The following is a 21,247-nucleotide window of genomic DNA, read 5'->3' as shown; positions in this document are numbered from 1 at the left end:
CACGTTAAGGGACATGGTTGCTGCAATATCAGCACTTTGTGAATGCAAAGAGGAAGGTATGCTGTCCCTTCGCAGGTCTGCATCTCTTTAATGATAGTTGGTCATAAAGTTATATATACGATATCTTACCTCTAGAATATCAATGAGGGTAGGTTTTCTATGAATCCTGTCACCGTTTCCTTTGCACTCTGTCCGATTGATGCATTTGGCACAGAACAAAGAATAGACCAGGTCACATTGCTGCCACGGTGCAATCACAGTAGTGTGCTGTGACCTGGCCAATAAACTATTTGGGCAGTTGTGTTCAGCGTATATCGATAGATCTGGCTATTTGTTAGCACACTTTGACCAAAGTTCCTAGTGTTCCTGGATACTAAATACAAATGTTTTCATGTTTATAAATACGAATAAAGATGCCAGGATAAATAATTCCATATCCTAAAATGCTTGGGTGAAAGAAGTCCTTGAAGTGGATTTTCAGGTAATCAACTTCTCCTGTGGAGGGTGTATAGAGATGTATGGCTTGTTTGCGTTCCCTCTCCCAAGCCCCTTCCAGCAGCTACAGTGTAATTCTCTTTAACCGCAGAGAAAAGTTGCCACTCATTCCCTGCTCACTAATATACACATCATAACGCTATATTCTGCTCTAGTAAAAAATAATCATTCTTTTCTGATTCCTGTGACAGAGGCTTATCTCAGTTATTGGTGAAAGTATAGTGCATGTCTAAGTTTCAGACCTGTATTGGTGATTACACTCTTAACAATTATTCTCAGTTTGAGGTAGTCTGATAGCGGATTTTCCCTTGTCTCTATTTATTTTCGAACCCTTTGACAGTCTGTCTTCCATCACTCTCATTACCATTAACTAATAAAGCATCTCATTGTGACAGCCACTCACCTCTTCTTAGGCAATATGCTGGAAATTATTCCCAGTACACAGAATGGTTTCAAGATGACAGAAAGAGAGATAGTGGTGTATGGTACAGATGGGATGGTCGAGTCATTAGTACATCAGAGAAAACACAAGGGGATTGTTATAACGATCATATGATACAGGCCACAAACACGGGCGCCCACAAACAGAAATCATGGGTGAACTTGGACAACTCAGTGCAGGGGCTAATTTTGGGCGAATGAAGGCCGGCCTCGTTGGAAATCCGCAGGTTAAGCACAGATTCCTGCCGCAGACGCTCAACACACTGAGCTATCTCACTGTACTAGTAAAACAATTGGATGCGGTTTACAGCATGTTTATGTGTGTAATATGATGACAGAGACCGGTCTGCACATCGGGGTTGTGAAGATGGTCGTAGGGTGTCGGACTGTGTCTTCAAGACAGCACTAGACGGGCCACTTGACTCCTAAACCCCCCTCGGTCCCCCCACCCCCTCACTGGACAACACGTGCACTCTGCGAATTTAACCACAAGCAACAGCTTATGCATTATTCACAAATTAGCATTTTTTGCTCCCAAATACCCTACATTATGGCTTCTTTTGAATGAAACACCCATTGGGAGTCTATGGTTAAAGGTGTTGTACATGTTTCAGAGCGCCCTGCACCTTACACAGCCTTACTGTGGGGTTTTAGTAAGGTATTTCAGTCCAAAATCCTCTTCCTTTACACCGAAGAGTGCCTCTTTTCACCTCTTGTGGACTCCAGGCACATCCACGGATGCATGCTACCGTCTGATTTCGAGGCTGCAGGAAGCTACCGGCGACTGTTTGGCAAAGTGGTGGCTGCACTGGCTGGCCTGGCCTCCTGGCTCTAGGCTATGAGGTCGGACTTGGAGCAAGCCGCAGCGTCATATTTGCGCTTTCTAATGAGGCTTGGGCTTGGATTGTTGCCATACTGTACTCACTACTAATTGAAAACTGGCATCTAGCTTGGACTCCATTAAAGTAATTTGGAGATGCTTTCCAGCTGAGTCAGGAACTGTGTTTCACTCCAGGTGTTCACATTCACCCTATTTGCATGTCCAAATGTAGAATCACCAACTAAAGCTGCCATGGCAATATAAACAAACGGGTCCCCAGCAGCCACTTCTCTATTTCCCCAATCAACTAGGTATGCCTTGTGCACTACTTAGCTGGAAAAAAAATACACTATCAGATTTTTTATCACAGCTCTGCACTACATAGGGACTAATGAAGTAATTTATGGCTGTCAGTCAGAGCATCCAGTGTGGTTTTCACTTCCCCGGGCTCACTGCGCGGATTAAAAGCACAGTATAGGCGACCACTCACACCGTCAGATTAGAGGGAACTGACTGTGCTCATAAATACACTCGACCTGTAGGTTAACATTCTGAGCCTGGGCTGAGCTGAACACAGTACCACTCTGTCATTTTCCAAATAGACTACAGACTAGATGGCTGCTTTCAGAGCAGGTTAGGCTCCCATGATCTGCAACATATCCCAATTACAGTTGTGACCCCCTGTAGTTTGGAGCTGGTTTAAACATCTTCCAGCCCTGCCTGAGCTCCAAATCCATATCTGTGCATAACCAAGAGCCAAAGCACTTCATCTTTATGATTAGAATTGTATTTTTGAGTTGAGTTGCTGTTGGAATGTTGCCTAACTGGAAAAGGTAAAAAAGTGAGAATGAATATGGGTTGATTTTTGGATTTTAGAATGGTGAGGGAATTTGGAGTGAGTGGCAATTGTAAGTCAGTTGGAATATAGCCTCTAATCCTGCACCAATTGCTTCCTGTTTCAAATTTTGAAGTACTGAAGGGGCGCCAAAGGCAAGGCTGTCTGTGCCCATCCGTGTCTGTACAGTACTCAGAACCTGGGTCAGATCACCAGGCGAGCAGCACGCACGGCAGAAACACCTGAAGTTGTTTTGTGAGGGCAAAGGAAGCAGACTCCATTATCTGCACTTTGAATGGGGCCTGAGAAGTGAGAACAAAAAGGGATAAAACCTAGTGAAATGCAAATAACACAATTTCTTATCGCGTTACCAAAACATAGCGCTTTAAAACCCTGGGGGTGGTGCGGGCGCTCAAGGCACACGTGTTCATGCCAAGCAGGCCACAAGGAGGACTACTTTAGTTGTAGTGTTAAGGGCATATGTTTGATGACCTTAATTAAATGTGATGTGTCTTGCTTGAGTCACACTCCCGGCTTTGAAGATGTGCTCAGGGTAAACAACAGTTAGTCTGTTTCCAAACACAGGGGCCTGACTGTTTAGGAGCACATCTTTTCCCAGTTACCTCCATAAAGATGTCCTGTGTGCCTCCCTCTCTGTTAGAGGCTGGTCTGTTCGTGTGATCTGTGTTGTCTCTCTAGTAACACTTCTATGCATTGATTTCTCGAGACTTGATTTTATTCCGTTTAACTTTGTTTACTCCCTCTTTTTTTGTTTCTACCTTAATATTGAATTCACACGTTCTTTCTTCGATATACTCTGTTGTAAGCATATAAGGTAATTTCCATGCTATGGATTCTACGGAGTCAGGTCAGCCTGTCTTTCTGTCTGTCCGTCTGTCTGTCTATCTATCCACATTTAAATGTAAACATTAGTGTCTACCCACATTTAAAGTTACATTTTATTGGTGGTCCTGGAGTCTCTTCATCTGTCTGTCTACCTACATGACTACCTACCTAATCCATCTAGCCACCTACCCATCCATACCTCAATACATCCATCCATCCACCCATCCATCCCTTGCATCTTTGCTCCCACCCTTCCATCTATCTCTCTGTCCATCCTCTCCTCTCTAGGACACATTGGGGGGCAGATCATGGCCTCCCCATGTGTTCTTGTGAGCCCTCTCACTCACCGTGAGTGTGACCCCTGACGTGAAAATAGCTGCTGGCTGGTAGGTGTCTGTCAGCCACAGTGCGGCCGCCCGGTCTGTGGGTGGTGGCCGGCCTGCCGGGAGCTGGACAATTGGTCGGGTGCTGAAGGCTTTGTGGGGCATCACTGGTGGAGCGCACAGACTGTGGGAAAGCCCGGGCTGTCGCAGCAGCTCCTCTGTGAGGGGGCCCTGCCTCCAATTTATACTGTGACATTGCGGCTAATTTTCAGAGTAGGCAAGTGGTGCAGATTGTCAGCAGTCATAGTCCCTGCTAAATAGGACATCAAATTGGCAAGACTCATACAGGGTGTACACAACACAAAACACATTGATCCATGGTAATTGGTAAAACAGTCGTGAAGTCACTTCACGACTGATTTACCAATTACCATGGATGGATTGATGTCTAAAGTCCCATGCAGTCTGGTGTGTGTGAAATTAAATTCAGGTTTGATATGCTATATTACATCAATAAAGGCCCTTTTTGTTGGCTCTTAGCGCTCAGTGATCTTTACCACCGCTAACCAGTGCTAAAGTGCTTGCGCTCTTTCATTTAAACGTGATCAAATTGGCTTACACCGAATTGGCAAATTGTATTTACTTGTAAGTCCCTAGAAATGTGGTTCTACATGTACCCAGGGATTGTACATTAAATGCTGCTAGTGGGCCTGCAACACTTATTGTGCCACTTACGTAAATAGCCTATTTAAACATGTGTCAAGGCCAGGGCCTGTCATTGCTGTCTGCCTGTGCAGTTGTAAAACTGCCGTTTTAACCTGGCAAAAGGAACCTTTTGCCAGGCCTAAAAATATTCCCTTTTACTACATATGTCACCAGGATGTCACCACTAGCGCAAGCCCTTACCATAAGGCAGAGTGCTGCGTGCAGTGTATTTAAATGGTTTGGCATATACTTTTAGGTTTTATATGTCTCCGAATAGGCAAGGCTGAATTGCTACATTTGTTCTTTGTGTAATTCTTACATTTTTCACAATCCCATGACTTCAGTGATGTACAGGCAACATTGATGGCAGCACTCACACTCTGAAAAGTGTTACAGTGCCACTGGCCTGGGTGCCTTTGTGTGACTTTGTCATGCTTTATGGTTAGGGTGCCATGTGAGAAATTTCCATGCCTTCTGGCAGCCTGGGTGCTTATGTGTGCTATTTCCATTGTTTCTGGCCTCAGTCACCTGGAGGCTCTGTAGGAATGTCTGTGATTTATGACTGGGTATCCTGGTACTTCATAATGTATTCATTTATTATGCCTTAAAAGTTAATACAATCTAATATGCAATGAAAAATGTGTTGAAAAATGCTTTGTCTTTCTGTCTCAAAAATTTTCTTGGGGGGATCACCCCCCAAACTTCCCCTAGTAGTGGTTGCTCACTACGCTTGCTCGCTACACACCATGTGGGGTCTGCTCTTACTTTTACTTTGTTCTCTCTGATTCACTACATGTGTCTATTTTTGGTGCAGTCTGAAAGAATGTCTCTGGGTACATATGACTGGGTGGGTACCCTGGTGCTCTTTAAGGTTATCATCTACTATTTATTGTGCTTTGAAAGTTGATATAATTGAATATGTAATGAAAAATGTGCTGTAAAATTCACCATTTTGGTCAGTCTTTTTCCAAACTTTTCTGGGGGGAGAACCCCCCCAAACCCCCCTAGTAGTGGTCGGGCTCGCTCGCTACGCTCACTCACTACGCGCCGGGCATAGGCTGGTCTGTTGAAATTTGCCAGGACTGCTTTCAGTTCCCAGTCCGGCCCTGCTGAGCATACCCTGCCACACTTATGGCGGCCAAAAGCGGTACAAAAGGGGGTGGTGATGGACGGAGCATCTGAATCAATCAAACACTCACACCCAGTCAAAAGATCTGGGTTTAATCCATCACCGTTCTTTAGCCCACTCTGCCACCCCAGTTCAAACATGGCTATATGCAAATCAGTCTGACCCTGTGCCTCATGGGAACAGTCCAGCCCGAACTGCCAAGCCATGTCTTCCCTGGACCGGAAACAAGCTTCCGAGGACCGGTTTCTGGCATTCCAGCCGTCTTCAGCCCGGCTTGCTTGAATCCAGTGGCAAAGTGAGCAAGGGACTGAGGTGCATGCACCTCATGCAGAGGGGCAATAGGAAGTGCATTTTTTATCTTCAATAATTATTTTTTTCATTAGGCCTACAATAGCGAAGAAAAAAGTGTTGAGGTGCTGAGGAGTGGAAATGTAAATGTGTTGGACTTGTAAAGCGCACAGCTGCCCGTGAGCGTCCCGGCGCTGAAGACCGCTGGGGAACCCGTCCTGGCTTTCCCTGTGAGATGGTCCCTTCTGGGTATCTCCAAGGTGAAACCAGGCATCCCCGGCGTCTGTGGGGGGCCATTGTAGAGATGAGGCAAGCTTAATGCCCAGAGTTGCCGAGTGTGATCCCTGGTTAGAGTAGGCACCGAGGCGAGAATTGTCGAGTCCGCTGACCCTGGCCCACGACCCTGCCGCGTCGGGAATCGAACCCTGGTCCCGGGCCGTTCTCTGCTTCCGGGTCTGCCGCCTCTAACCAGTGAGCCACACCTCTCCACCCATGATGTCAACAGGAGATCAGATGGTGTGGTTGATGTTACTGTCAGTACCCCTGCATTTTGGTAAACTGACACCCATTTAGAAATGCAACAAATATACACTTTGCTTCTTATGCACATGCACAAGGAAATCTCGCAAGTCTCACGTACGGCAGTGACTTTTCCACAGTGAGAAATACGGTACCTCTTTAAAGGGGTTATGTACCAAGATGACTTGATTGTAATGGGGGGGGGGGGGTATTATTTGGCTTTGGCAACCTAATGAATTCTGGGCGTTGTAGTTTATCTCAGAGTGGTTTCATTTAATTGCCAGCTTGTTAAAATAAAGTTGAAGAATTTACCCCTCACTATATACTGGTAAAACCTGTTATAAGGGGACTCCTACACATCTTTCCTGTTTGTGAATATTTGATGTGTAACTCTGCCACAAACCCAGTCTTCCAGGAGGATGAGCATTAGAACTGTGGAAAAAATGAGATTGCAGGCATGTGCTCAGCATCTTCTCTTTATTATTCTAAGGAGTGCCTCTGTTGGCTCTGGGAGCGTAGAACCGTGCGGGCTGGCAAGAGCAAATTAAGAGTTAGCACATCGCATCTTTTGCCTACCTGGAAAATATTGTACCTAGTGTCACCGATTTCCACCGTCCTGCTGCCGGGGTTATCTGCCTCCGTCTTGTTGGTCATCAGAGCTTTGAACCTGCAGAGTCAGGAGGAAGGCACTGCTGTCAGAGCTCAAGAACATGTTACATATCAAATGATGCTTCGATAAGAGCATCACAAACGGAGACGTGTATGGGGTAAAACTGATAAAGGCTGCACAATAGAAACGGATATTACGGGCATTCCATAAATTTTGACTTCAGAAATTACCAACATGGCCAGACTGCTCATTACAAACCAGGATTACTGGGGGCCATCCATGAGCCTCTGCTTCACAAAGTAACGCCATGGTCTAGAGTCCCCAACACCAGCCAAGAATACTGCGGGCTTCCCAGGAGACCTGGGGCCTCATTTATGAAAAGTGACGCATTGCTGCGTGTAAACAGCGATGCGTCACTTTTCACTGCGCTATCCTTGCGACATTAACGATGCGTCATATTTACAGTATGACGCATCATGTCGCAAGTAGTTACAGATACGTCAGTATTTCTGACGTATCTGTAGGTGCAAAAGTGACGCATTGCTGGAGTGTGTCACAAAAGTGACGCAACTCCAGCAATGTGTACTTTCACATGGGCAAGTCCCATATTGTTAGTGCCTGAGTCAGTCTTATGCCTGCCATGAGGCAGGCGTAAGTTTTTGACGCATTATCATCCAAGAAGTGGCGCAGTGAAATCTTATGGATTTTTCTGCGTCACTTCTATGACTCTTTCTTGCGTCAAAACGCCCCCCCTTGCATACATTATACCTGGGGCAGGTATAATGTGGCGCAGGGGTTTACAAAGTGACGCATCTACCTAGATGCGTCACTTTGTAAATATGCTGCAACAAGGTACATTTTTTACTCCGCTGGTGCGTCACAAAAAGTGACGCATCAGCGGCGTAAAAGTGACGCAAGGGCTCATAAATGAGCCCCCTGAGCTCTGTGCTTTAATCCGCAGTCCTAGGCTGGATTATGACAGCTATGTTCTGGCTGGTGTACCTTACACCCATCATGGTACCACCGCTACATAATGTGCTACATTTAAGCTTTGTGACTCCTTGTCTCCAGCCCGCGTCACACTGCAGCGGCTACACTTGGAAGGCCTCGTCCAGAAAAGAATACATTGTGACTCTTTGATCTAGCATAAAGACAGACACCTATGGTGGTCTGTAGTGTCTGATGAGTTTGAAGAGTTCTCTAGGAGCCCCCCCTATTTAGGAAACAATGGACTATGGCTTAACCCTTTCCTGGTGGTGTCATGAAGTTGCAGCGGGGCCCAGGTCAACACACTGAAGTGGGGCCCTTCATAGGGCGAAACCTGTTTTACACTTTAATAATAATATCCTGTAGGGAAATAGACACGAGACAGATCCAGCACCTGGCGCCCGCCTACTTGAGCTCAGCCGTGTTTGCTACATCATGATTAATAAATAAATCGATAAATGAGAGACAAGAGTGCAGGACCTGAGGAATAATCCTCAAATTCCTTGGCACTCCCTTGTACTTTCTAAAAATATTTTACAGTTTAGATACAACTTCGCTGATACTTTGTTGTCATTTTCTGGAAAACTAAATGATACTGTTTCTATTGTTAATCTTCTACATGTTACTCCCATCACATTCTTAAGTGAAGTATCCCTTGATCTTTCTGTACATTTCTGCATTATATAAGATTACAGAATTTATGGTACAAGGAAACAATGCGCAGCTGAGCATCTTTGATAAGAGATCACAGAGGCAGGATACTCTGAGCCTCAATTACCCCCTCACCCCCGTGTTTCACACCTGGTAAACTGAGGTGTAAGGGTGTGGCATTCGCTCCCCTTTATCAGTTTCTTAGTAAGAACAAAGAGTTAACATGGTAGTACAGCACATTTCCCACACTTTGAACTGCAAAACTCATCAGGAATTCTAGGTAAAATTTATTGGGAGAAAAAACTGATTCTGAAATTTTAACACATTTTGTAACCTTGATTCGGGCTAAAAATTGCATTTGTGATCAAATCAGATTACCAGGGATTAGCGGGGTTGTAACTCTGCGCTGATTGGCTGGGGAGGGAGCCACACTGCAAGAGTCCTCTATGTCTCCAAATTAGGGCAGCTCTTCTTTCAGAGACAAGATCAGCAGCACAAATGAAAATAAGAGATCTCAATATAGGGCATCATTTGAGACCAGGACAAATAATGTTCTCCCCTTTAAATATTCACTGTAGACCTACAAAGAGACATTTTGTTTTCCCCAACAGCCCATATAACCTGTTGGACACCAGATGATGACAGAAGACAACGTGCATTCCAAAAGGTTGATCAGGCCCCTGACGCACACTTTATATTGTAGAATGGGTTGAAGCACATGACCAATGAGGAAAGCTGCACTCTGACATTTGTACCCACCTGTTGGAGGCCGTCACCAGCAGCACCTTGTGAGCATAGAACAGCTTCCCTTCCACCACGAAAGTCACATCAGACATCTCTTTATTGTTGAGAAAGTGAGGGTCTGGAATCGAAAGAAGAGACGTTAAAGGGCCGACTACAGAAACAAGTGTGGGACTCTCGTCACAGAAAGTGCAGGTTATGTCTCAGAAGTGGGGAAAAGTTATTTGCAATAATCACGACTTGTTACTTGCACAGTACAAAAGTACCATTGCATTCAGGCAATGTGAAAGTGGGTGTGCGTGGTGTGTGAAAGAGTATTTTGGTTACACAGTAAGTACACAAAGCGCGATTAAATGGAGAAAGGCACACAATAAGAACTGGGGGGGGGGGGGGAGAAGCAAACGTGCACAGACAGATTCCACTCATTTTCATTTCAAAAACACTTTTAGACCCAGTGGTGCGCGCAACCACAGTTGAGCGAGTACAGATTCCGAAGCCAGTGGTGAGCGCGCACCACAGTGGTGCGGAGGGAGGTAGCGCGGCAGCGAAGCGAACGTGCGCTGCTGCGCGTGTTGGCCACTGGTGGGAAAGGGCGGAGCAAAGGCGGGACATACACCCACCTTTGCCCAATTGCGTGCATTATTTTTATTAAAAAAACACGCTAAACCCAATGGCAGCCGGCGAAAGCCTGATCACATTCACGAGCGGGTGAACAGCTTTCAGAACCCCATACAAAAGGGCTCTCGCTGCCCGAGCAGTGCTGCGCACTGCAACGCAGGAGTGAGCCCTAAAAGAGGACGGAAACAGCTACCCCAAAACTAAAAAATCCATTATCCTTACTTTGCCATGCGAGGTTAGAAATGGACAGTGGATAAAGTTAGTTAGTCACCCAGGATCACAACACTCACTGAAATGGAGGAGACTCCTAAGGGCGTATTTACGAACCCCTTGCACCGCTGCTGCGTTACTTTTTGTGACGCAACGGTGGCACAAACCACCAAATCATATTCATGAGGCAACGCAAAGTCACTTTGTGTGACTTTGAATGGCCTCAACGATATGTAGTATGTCACCGCAGTGCAGATCACTGCATCACCTTAGTCTGCGCTAGGGAAGAGTTCCATGCACGTATCGGTGGGTGTTCCTAGGCAAATCTCATGGTTTGTGATGCAATCCCACATTTACAAGGACTTGTAAACCTGGGAATGTGTCAAAATATTACACCTCCCCAGGTGAGGAGTAACAAGGAGAAATATGTTTATCTCTTCTTTTTTTCCCTCTTTCCGTGTGTGCTGCGTTACAATGATCTCGCCTTATGTTCGGTTCTCAGAGTTAAATGGAATCCTATGGGAAGAAGGTCTTTTGCCTATGTGGCCCTAAGTTGTGGCACGACCTCCCGCTATCCTTGAGAAGTTGTACCTCTCTGACCACGTTTCAGAAACAGTTGAATACCTAGATGTTTTGAGCTAGTTTGCTCTGGATACTCTTATCCGTCTCCAAGCGCTGGGAAACCCTGTGTAGGTAACTGTTGTGCTATAATAGCGTGGGCCATACATCTGTATTTATGTTCGGTACAGCTGCCCTTAGCATCATAAGGTGAAAACTACTGCATTGGTGTCACAGAAACAGTGGTGACAAGGACTATGACAAAACACAGCTGTCTATTAGTGAGAACTAAAAAAACACTACTACCTTATGTTGATCTAGCTACGCCTATGCATTTTAATGTTTAAAGTACAGTATAATTTATATGCGAATAGCCTAAACTATAAACCCCCTGGGCAGCGACATGTACCTCCCCCCTAACCCACCCCAATCCCTGGCATTAGAATATCAGTGGGAGCAGCAGGAGAACGGTACAGAGGTACTGAATCGCCGTCTATTGGGGGCCAGGGAAACTCTTGGTGTATTAAGAACAAGGGCACCACTAATTCAGGCCAATGGAACCTCAGAGTTCCCAGATTCTAAGCACAAATGACCAACAAACCCCCAACACTGGCCTATAACAGGGCTGGTTGAACAACCAATGGAAACTGTCCGTGTGCGTGTGCTGACGAAGGATGGCCACGCACGTTCTCACCTAGTCGAGCGGGTAGCGTCTTCTTTATCTCGGGGATGCTGGGGATGGGGCTGCTGCTGTAGCAGTGGGCGAAGATGGCGGCCAGCTGTAGATTGACGGCATCATTCTGTTGGCAAAGAAGACACTTACAGTTGATAGCAGGTACATACTAAAGCGTTTCACTGTTCTAAACTGAACTCCAGTTTTAAACCACTGCATCAGTTCCTCCCCCAACTGTGATTTTCATTTTTCTAATAAAAAGAATTTCTTAGTCAGTATTTTGTTTGGCACAGATGTCGTGATTAGCTGAAAAATGTGATGGTGCACGGTTATGCGTTTATATTTAATTGTCAGGAAACTTCGGTGCTCCCAATTTTTCTGTTCAGCAGCTTCTTATATTCCTGAACATCTGTGCGTGGTCGTGTGGATGGACAAGGCTGTTTGAAGCCAGGGTTCTGCTCCCTGATCTGGGTCTACGCAAAGGCCTCACCCTGTCCTTTATCCGGCCTGGCTAGTGCTCTGCACGAGTGAGCCATCTCTGCTTCCCATGCACAGCTGCCATCTTTGGGCAGAAATACCATAGGGCAGGATACAGCTGGACCAGTGAGCACTGCACGGTCAGCTCTGCCCAGGCCTGCGAAAGATGGACGTGGTGACCTGAAGTGACAGATTTTTTATAACCGCCTCCTCTGTGCAGTCACAGCAGAACGATGACCCCCCTGCAGCAGATCAGGAGACTGGCAGATAGTGGACGGAAGTGGATGGCATCCCACAGGGGACACTGCCACCTTCTAGCCAAAGGTCAATGAACAAGATATAAAGTACATAGTACAAATTATATAGCACACTCTATGACAAGGTGTCTCTAGGAGAAGAGGAGGCAGTGCCCGTGTCATTGTGAACCATGCAATGGCATAAGCCTGTGCCAACCTATTACAGCTGTAAGCATCTTATGCTGCCATTTACACCTCCACTGTGGCCTCACAGTGGCTGCATCCAATGAAGTGCTTAATTTGAGCCGTTGGTTTCTGGTGCATGGCACCAGCACTTTTTTGTCGACACTGACACCTTTGATAGTCTGCCATATGGTGGCGCTGCTTGTCTAAATTAGAGACAAACCCAACAGTTGTTTATTAATTCAATATACATTTAATAATGACTAATACCTGCCACCCAAGTCATTCTTATAGATTTGGTGGGCTGGGATAGTTTAAATTGTCACACCTGTAGGGTGTCATCAGTGCTTAATTTGTAAAAAATAAACAAGTTGCTTCAGTTTGCACCACCACCTGCCCCTGGAAGCAACGCCAATGGCAGAACCAACACAACTACTAATCATCGTTAGTAGTTGTGTTGGTTCTGCCATTGGCGTTGCTGGCAGGGGCAGGTGGTGGTGCAAACTGAAGCAACTTGTTTATTTTTTACAAATTAAGCACTGATTCAGTGCATCTCTGAAAAGGGTACATGTAGAGGGATGAAGTGGTTGGAAGCTAATGTCTGTCTGTTGAATGGACCACCCACTGCTTATCCTCCGAACACTATTTCCACTGGCCACCAAGCGGTGAGGATGTGTCTATAATGAGTTGAGGGAGGGGTTTTCTGGCTGGAGCAAACAAACCCATTAAACATATACTGTAACACAGATGTACCCTTCATATATCGCCTTCTTCCAGAGCCCTTTACCTTCTGTATGCTGTTATTATTACCCAGTTTAACATAATAGTGATATCCCTGTCACTGAAAGGATAACAGACTGAGCGAACAAGGCTTCAATTCTGTCCCTATAACCTGCAGATCCCACACGCGGCTCAGCAGCACACGCTCAGACCATGTCTAAAGGGGGTCAAATGTTAACACTTGACAAAAAGGAGATGCAGGAAAATTAGTGCATGAGATACATGGATACTAGAAATAATTCTCCCTAGGTGTTAACACAGACTATAACCAGTTAATATAAGTGGCTGTGATATCACTTTCTGCTTAATTCCTGTTCCTACAGCTGCCTTCATAACTTTTGGACCAGGGAGAGCAAGCACAAAGAGCAGACCTAGGGTTGTGAGGGGCAAGCCAGGGTGCTACCCGGTGGATGTTTGCTCTATTGTTGTGGAGGGGTATGACGCTGTTGTGGAGGGGTACCACGCTTGTTGTGGAAGGGTACATGCATGTTGTGGACGGGCACCTCCCTTGTTATGGAGGGGTACACACCTGTTGTGGAATGGTAGCACGCCTGTTGTTCAGGGGTAGTACGCCTGTTGTTCAGGGGTACCACGCCTGTTGTGGAGGGGTACTAATCCTGTTGTGGTGGGGTACCACACCTGTTGTGGAGGGGTACTACGCCTGTTATGGAGGGGTACTACGCCTGTTGTGGAGGGGTACTACGCCTGTTGTGGAGGGGTACTACGCCTGTTGCGGAGGGGTGCTACAATGCTCCTCTCCTGTTCCTGGTACCGGCTCTGGTCCGCAGTGCGTGAGTGCTAATATCCGAGATTGTAACCACCTATAATTTTGGTAGTTCTAGTGCGTCAATTTATTTAATAAATGGAAGACAACCAACCATCTCTGTATGCATCTATGTCATATTAACTACTAACATAAATAAAAGCTGCCTGCTGGCAAGCATTTGTTCTTTATTCCTGACTTCTTAAGAGCCCTCCTCTCAAAACCTTCTCAATCAATTTAAATATTCCACCCTCAGTCTTATATTTTACACCCTCAGTTCTTTGCATGTGCCAGTCCTCCTCCTGTTTGCACACTGGCCCTCCCTGCATCCTTCTGGATTGTCAAACATACATTCAGGCACTCCTCTTGGTGTGAAGGATAGAGGCATTCTGTAAATTTAGTCATAAGCCAAGGCGGAATGAAATCTATTTTCCAAGTGGCGGCAATCTGTCCGAGGCAACGCCCACCCTTCTTACCTTACTAGTTTTAAGGATATTAAACATCAGCTGCAGCCCGTCCTCAGCCAGTTCCTCATTGAACTCCTCCTCTTTGATGGTGGTGAACTCCCGCAGCAGGGTCTGCATCACGGAGTGCCGGGACTGATGGAAGGAGGTCCTCAGAGACTCTATCCAGACGTGCAGCTTCCAGGGGATACCTGTAGACGCGAACCAAGGAACCAGAATACAGAGTATTAATAAATATTAGAATAAAAACAGAAATGTAGAGGCCTTTGAAAGAACAAGGCCTACGTAGGGTGCCAACATCACTAAATACTGAAATATTCCACAAGATATGCAACAGCGTGCCCTTACATCTGCCTTGTATTATGTCTCTTCTAGATCCCCTAACACATGCCTTGATTTGGTGATATCGGTCCCTTGTAGAGCCCTTATATCTGCCACTGGGTGTCTCTTCTAGATCCTCGTAGATCTGCTATGGTTTGGCGGTTGTACGTCTCTTCTAGATCTCTTATGCTTGCCATTTTGTCTGTTCTAGGTACTATTAGATCTGTCCTGGTTCAGATGGGTGTGTCCATTCTAGAGCTCTCATAATAGAATGGATGCTAACTCTTCAGGATCCATCCATCTCCAGTGCTTTGCCTGATGAGTATTCCTTTGAGGTCGCCTATGGAGTCTATCTCTTCTAAATCCCACACATCTGCTATGTGTGCCTGCTGAGTGTTGTTCCTAGAATTACTACATCCAAATATGTATTATGAGGTCTCAGTGCTCCTCCTTGAATCCACCCTGGTTTCATTGCGTGTGTTTTTTGTAGACCCCTTATGTCTGACTTGCATTTTTGTCTTTTCTAGATGTCTTAGTTCTGCTATGGATTTCCTGGTCTGTACCTTTTCTGGATTCCTTATATCTGCCACAGACTCTGTCTCTTGTAGACCCCTTAGACCTGCTATGGTTTGCCGAGTGTGGGTCCCTTCTAAATACCCGTCATGGATTCTGACTGTTCACAGATCCAACCTGATGTACATATTCCTCTTAATTCCAGTAGATATGCAACAGTTCATCTGATATGTGTGGTCCCTTCAAACCGCCAGACCATTTACTTTCACATATTTAGACATAATCCTACTTTGCGAGCTAGCACGCACATCTCAACGCTTTTATGGAATACAAGGCCTGGCTACATATTTGGTAGCGTTTCTTTTGTAGACAAGAACAGAATGGATGACAGAAAAGCATTTTACTACCATGAACATGTCTCTAGATACCAAGGGCTATATTATGAAGGGGGTTGCATTGCTTTTGCACCATGCAACGTGGTGCATGTGCGACACAACTCACAAATGAGAATGCGTGGACCTGAGTGGCCTGATAAATCAGAAGTAACACAACGTTATCGCTGCACTGTAATGTGTTACTCTGCTCTGCAAAAAATGTGTTTCTATGGGCGTTCCACTCAACTTCCATGGATTTTTATGCATTCCCCGTTTTACCATTGATGGTAGACGGGGGAATGCTGTAAAGTAAAAACGGTATTCACTTTGGTGTCCTACCTCAACGTGGGTCACATGCAGCAGGATTTCAATTACTATACAATTCTTGAACTCACTCACATCTCATACACACAACCCTGCAGTTCATTATAGTGCCACAGACATATTGACAGTATCATATTTAATATAAATGTATTTCTTCACAAAATAGCACGACACATCATTTATAATCTAGTAATTCATATATCTATAAAGTACAGTTCCTAAAAGGAATAAAACATATATCTTTATTATTACACCATAACTAAAATTCCACATCACAAATAAGGGAAAAAGAGCACATGAGGCAGTATACTTATGCACCAAAATGCTACGCCTCCCCAGGTAAGGCGTAACAAGGACAATATCTTAATTTCTCCTTGTTACTGCCTCTTTCTAGGTGTGCCGCAGTCTGCAGCACGCATAGATAGAGGGATAATGCCTTAGGAGATTGTTTTTGAGCAAGTAGATGCTCCTTCCTGCATTAAACGAATCCTGCATGCAACGCAAGCATGCTTGTGCAAGGGTGCCTGCGTTGATGCTCAGTACACCTAACAATAGGTTCAGGGGAAACCTATTGTTAGGTGTACTGACTGATTGTCCCTGGTTCAGGGTTGTTGGACAAGCCCTTGTGGTTGTTAATGCGTTGCTGCTAGGCAGCCGACTGTGTGCCAGAGTCGGGAAAGAGCAGGAGTGCGCCATATTCTAATAAATACGGCGCGTTGCTGTCCTTTCCCTCTAAAGCCGGGCAGCCCAGCAAGGTGCCTTGCTGCACTAAGTTACTTTTACATAAATATTCTCCCAAGTGTTTGCAAACCCTCAGCCTGACTCACCGAGTGCCCTGAGCTCCATGGTGATGTCGATGTAACCGTGTTCAGCGCTGTAGTAGGAGGCTTCCTGCAAAGCCTTCATCCTGGCTTTGCTGAGCCGGACCTGTCCCTCGTTGCAGCTCCCCGTGCTGGAAGTGTCGCTCTCTACACCCTCGGCCAGGATCTCCTCAAGCGACAGGACATCTCCCTTGGAGTGCTGGGGCTGCGTCAGCAGCTTCCGCAGAACGTTCCTATCAGACATCTCACTGTCAATTCTTTATGTCATGTATGCATCGTTTACAGAAATTTGTTTTGTTCATTCTCTTCCGCAGGGTTGTTATTGTTTTAGTTAGGACTATAGCACTACACACACATGCTAAACAAACAGTGGCAATCATATAGGTATGGGTTTAATATGCCAACACAGTCATGCACAAATGCTGTTTGCAAACATTTAAGCCAGACCCATTGGCGTTGACAATGCTTGTTGTTTCTATAACTTCCAGATGTCCCCTGTGGGCTACTGTTATGCGCAGTGATGTGGTATACCTGTAGGAGGTCTCTCGCTGCTCTAATTAGGATGTTTCCATTTTCCACGTTTGGGATCCTATAAAGTTTCCTCATTCCTCATGTGACATGGCCTTTAGCTTAGTAAACTGTATAATCACTCTTACTTAGCGTAGATTGACCTATCCCCTGCCAGCATGCCACCGATGCCTTTCAAGGTCTCAGCCAATCACAACCACTATGATAATGCCTCTTGGCTCCTAGCAAGCAGTCTAGAACTAGCGCTTGGAAACAAATGATTGCAAGGCAGCCAACAATGGGAAGTAGGATTAACTCATTTAACCCGTTCCGTGCTGGTGACGGAACCACTCCGTCATCAGCCACGGACGCGCTGTGCTAATGATGGAGTGGTTCCGTCACGGCCCCACCGCCACGCCTGCGTGGCAGCGGTTTCATGCGTGCGCTGAGCGTTCTATTGAGCGGGCGGGGCCGTGACGGAACCACTCCGTCACAAGCACAGCGCGCCCGTGGCTGGTGACGGAGTTGTTCCGTCACCAGCATGGCAGAGCCGCGCGGCCGCCCCTCCCCCATAGCACCACGGCGGAATTACCGCCACGGTCAAGGGGTTAAAATACAGAGATCCATTCTTCTTTTGTTTCACATGGACATAATTTCAAAACATGGCCCTATATTCACGTTATGGAGCATACACCACACAACCTTTCCAGCATCAGCTACATTCACAGGCTTATTTATGAGAGCCTAGTGTCACTTTGTACCAGGTAAAGTGATACATGCGTGACGCAGGGCTCTCATATAGATTTATCAAGCCACGCAAATCCACCCTGCATGCCTTTCAGTGGCCACATAAACATCGCTGTGTCGTCTGACTCTGTGCCTGGAAGACTTTTCATCGGTGTTGTGGTGGATTTTTCCACACAACACAATCTAGACCTGGGGGAGGAGCAAAATCCGTACGTCTTCCGAGGGGCGTCATAATGAGGAGAAATATGTTTATTTCTCCTCCTTTTCCCCTTTCCATTTATGCTGCATTCTGCAGCACACATAGAAAGAGGAGAAAGCCTCTTTGGATTACTTTTGTGCAAGAAGGCGCCCCTTCCTGCACAAAAACACTCCTGCCTGCAACAGAGGAACCTTCGCCCCATGGTGCAGGGAAGCCTGCGTCGGCGCTGGGTTGCCTAAGCGGCGCCATCACAGGCCCAAAGGACAGGAATGCACGTATTGCTATAATAAGATGCCGTGCTGCACTGCCCTATGCCAACATGTCATAAATGAGGCCCTTAGTGCTTAATTAGGTGGTGGGCATTGGCACTATTTCAAGACCTATGACTTATTTTTCTCATCAGACTGGCGAACTTTTCTGTAGAGGTCATCAAGTTACTATCAAATACGTAGAAAAGTTCATGGGTGATTTGTTTATTTTCGTTACAGCTCCACTGAAAGCAAGATCCCGCTCAGCCCTCAGAGTGACTGGGCAGAGATGAATGTGAGTGTCTACTTGGGGAAAGGCCAAACCACAGGGCTGGACCAATTTTCGAGGAGAAATGAGATATTGTTCCATATCATTAAGCCAGCGAGTAATTAACTTTGTTATAGGTGGAAAAAATGTGCACATTTCACAGTGGGCCAGAGGTACATATATAAATCTGAAAACTCAATCTGCTTTTTATTTTGATAGAATAATTTGGATTGATGATTAATGAAAAAAGTAATACTAGAGGAGGTGTATCAAGCAAAGCATTTTTTTACAGAGTGTTCAAGTCCACCGCAAATTCAAACTGCTCTGTATCAGCAAAGTTAAAACTAGCAATGTTTAAAATAAAAACGACTTCAGTATATGGCATGTGTCTTTATTTTGTTTCAATTTTATTGGGATAATTAAAAACAGGCCCTAGACCATTGCACAACCAATAACTTTCCAGCAATAATGGATAACACCAATATTAGGTAATTTGCTTAATTTGTGCTAGTGGCAAACGCTCTTACCAACACTAGTGGAGAGCACTTATTGTTAGGGGAGGGCGGAAATTGTTCTCATCTAGCAAGTACGCAGAGTTTTGCCCACTCCACTTTCTGCTGGACTGTGAAGTTCTGGAAAAACTCTGCCACCAGCCATGTGGTGGAATTTTATTCTCAGGCACGGCTTGCCAATGTTAAGCTGGCAAGCGCAAGTGAGAATGTGCACCCCCTGGTGTGATTTTCAGGCGCTAGAACGACTAACAGCGAGATTCCTGAATCCAGGCGGTTATGGAAGGTCGCAACCATTCACGTTGTGAAAGCTGCGGTTCGAGTGGAACATATGCTGAAGCAGTAGAAATAAGCAGCACCCTCTGGTGCCTTCCGTGGTACCGTTCGCATTGGTTTTACAATGCGGAACAAGCTCCCAGTGCTAAAAATCAGTGCAAGCAGCACGTAATGCTGACTTCTATCCACTCGCGGAACTCAACAAAGTTTTAATGGAACTCCACGAGTTCCGTCCACCCCTACTTATGGTACAACATGTGTCTTTCTAAAGGGCATGTTCATCCCAGAAAGGGTATCTTGGCACTGAGTGGAATAACAGATGTTTGTTACTCAATGGTACTTAATCTGCCAACCTCAGAAGGATGAAAGACTGCGGGGACTTGTCCTGGATACGTACCTGTGATGATACAGTCAGCAGCGGCTCCTCTGCTATGGCAGAGAAGCGCCCCCCCCCCTTCCTGCCAGGAGCTTCAAACAAGAAAAATAAAACAAAAATAGACTACGCTTATTATCTTTTCATTTATGTTTCCACCACTGAGTTTTGAGGGCAGGGCCAAGTTGGGGGAGACACGAGAGGAGTTGTTTACCACTGCTATTCAGTGTGAATGACAGTCTGGCCAGACACTACAGACCGGCCTTACCGTCATGCGCAGTGAAGCTCTCTCCAACCCAGCTGCGTTTCCAGTTGGAGAGAGCAAGCATAGGCTCCCTGTCTCACTGGGAGCGCAAATTATCAGTGCTTAGGCCAATCCTGATGCTGCTTTCTTGCTGCCACCAGCAGCATGTCAGCAGCGTCAGTATTGGCCAATGGAGTCTGTGCTTTGCAGAACAGAGGAGGCTGGGAGAGAGCGATGCGGCGATCTTGTTAAGCAGCAGGTAAGTTGTCTTTTTTGTTGTTTATTGGTACTCCTTCCCTTGGGGGTGACTAAAGGACTAATAAAATGATAATAACAATGTTATTATCATTTTATTCGTTCCAGCTGCTTTTTGAGCTGGCGGGGTTGCTCTATTCTCAGTGCAGGAGAGGAGTGGTGGGCACACTGTAGTGCGCATGGCGCTTTGGCCGGCCCTCTGGGACCGACACTCCAGTCATGTGCATTTTCCATGGTTCCCATCCAGTCCTCGTCTGAGCACCAAATCACAGCACTCAGACCAATCACAACTCTGCATTGCAGCTTTTGGATTTGTCAGGGATGCCTGGGTGCTTACCAATCAGAACTCTGCATTGCAGCGTTGTTATTGGTCAGGGGTGCCTGGGCGTGCTACCTGGTTCCTGTTCCGGCGGGGAGAAGCGAAGGAGCAGAGGCGCGGCAATAAGGTTAGTGGTTTTTACATTTATTTTTTTACATTCCCCTTCCTCCCCCCACAACCACCCCACCTACTGTGGAGCGTGAGAGTGAGCTGGACTTAGTTTATGGAGAATGCTCTTTTCCAGTCCAACCAGTGACGAAAATTCTACGTTGTTCCCAACTGATAAAGACTCATTTCTACAACAGGGCCGCTAGGTGGCACTGTTGTTACACATGGAACGGGTTCAGACTACCAAAACTTTTTATTGAACCTCGTCTCAGGGTAATTTTCTCCTGGTCCTGCAGCTGCCTTTTCCTCAGCGGGCTGCGAGACCAAAACAAAACTCTGCTAATAAGTGATCTGGGAGGGGGGGGGGGAGGATAGGGGGTGGGGGGTAGGTGAAGGAGAGAGCTGGCCAGTATAGTCGCAGGAGGGCAAGAACAATGACAGATTTTCAGGGGCGGCTGGTGACATTTGAAAGTGGTGAGGCGTAAACTA

General features: G+C 46.0%; 1 protein-coding gene across 1 annotated transcript in view; it reads right to left on the bottom strand.

Annotated features, from left to right (window-relative positions):
- Positions 1-21,247, bottom strand: part of ABTB2 (ankyrin repeat and BTB domain containing 2) — a 421,711-nt gene that overhangs the window by 9,971 nt on the left and 390,493 nt on the right. The window contains exons 10-14 of the mRNA XM_078684252.1: positions 16,712-16,938; positions 14,365-14,543; positions 11,471-11,576; positions 9,409-9,511; positions 6,978-7,068 (exon numbers count right to left, since the gene is read on the bottom strand). Coding sequence (XP_078540378.1) covers positions 6,978-7,068; positions 9,409-9,511; positions 11,471-11,576; positions 14,365-14,543; positions 16,712-16,938 — 706 coding nt within the window. The remainder of the gene's footprint in view (positions 1-6,977; positions 7,069-9,408; positions 9,512-11,470; positions 11,577-14,364; positions 14,544-16,711; positions 16,939-21,247) is intronic.

The sequence above is a fragment of the Lissotriton helveticus genome, chromosome 3_2, assembly GCF_964261635.1.
Source record: "Lissotriton helveticus chromosome 3_2, aLisHel1.1, whole genome shotgun sequence".
Classification (NCBI taxonomy): domain Eukaryota; kingdom Metazoa; phylum Chordata; class Amphibia; order Caudata; family Salamandridae; genus Lissotriton; species Lissotriton helveticus.
This window is presented reverse-complemented; position numbering and strand designations above follow the sequence as displayed.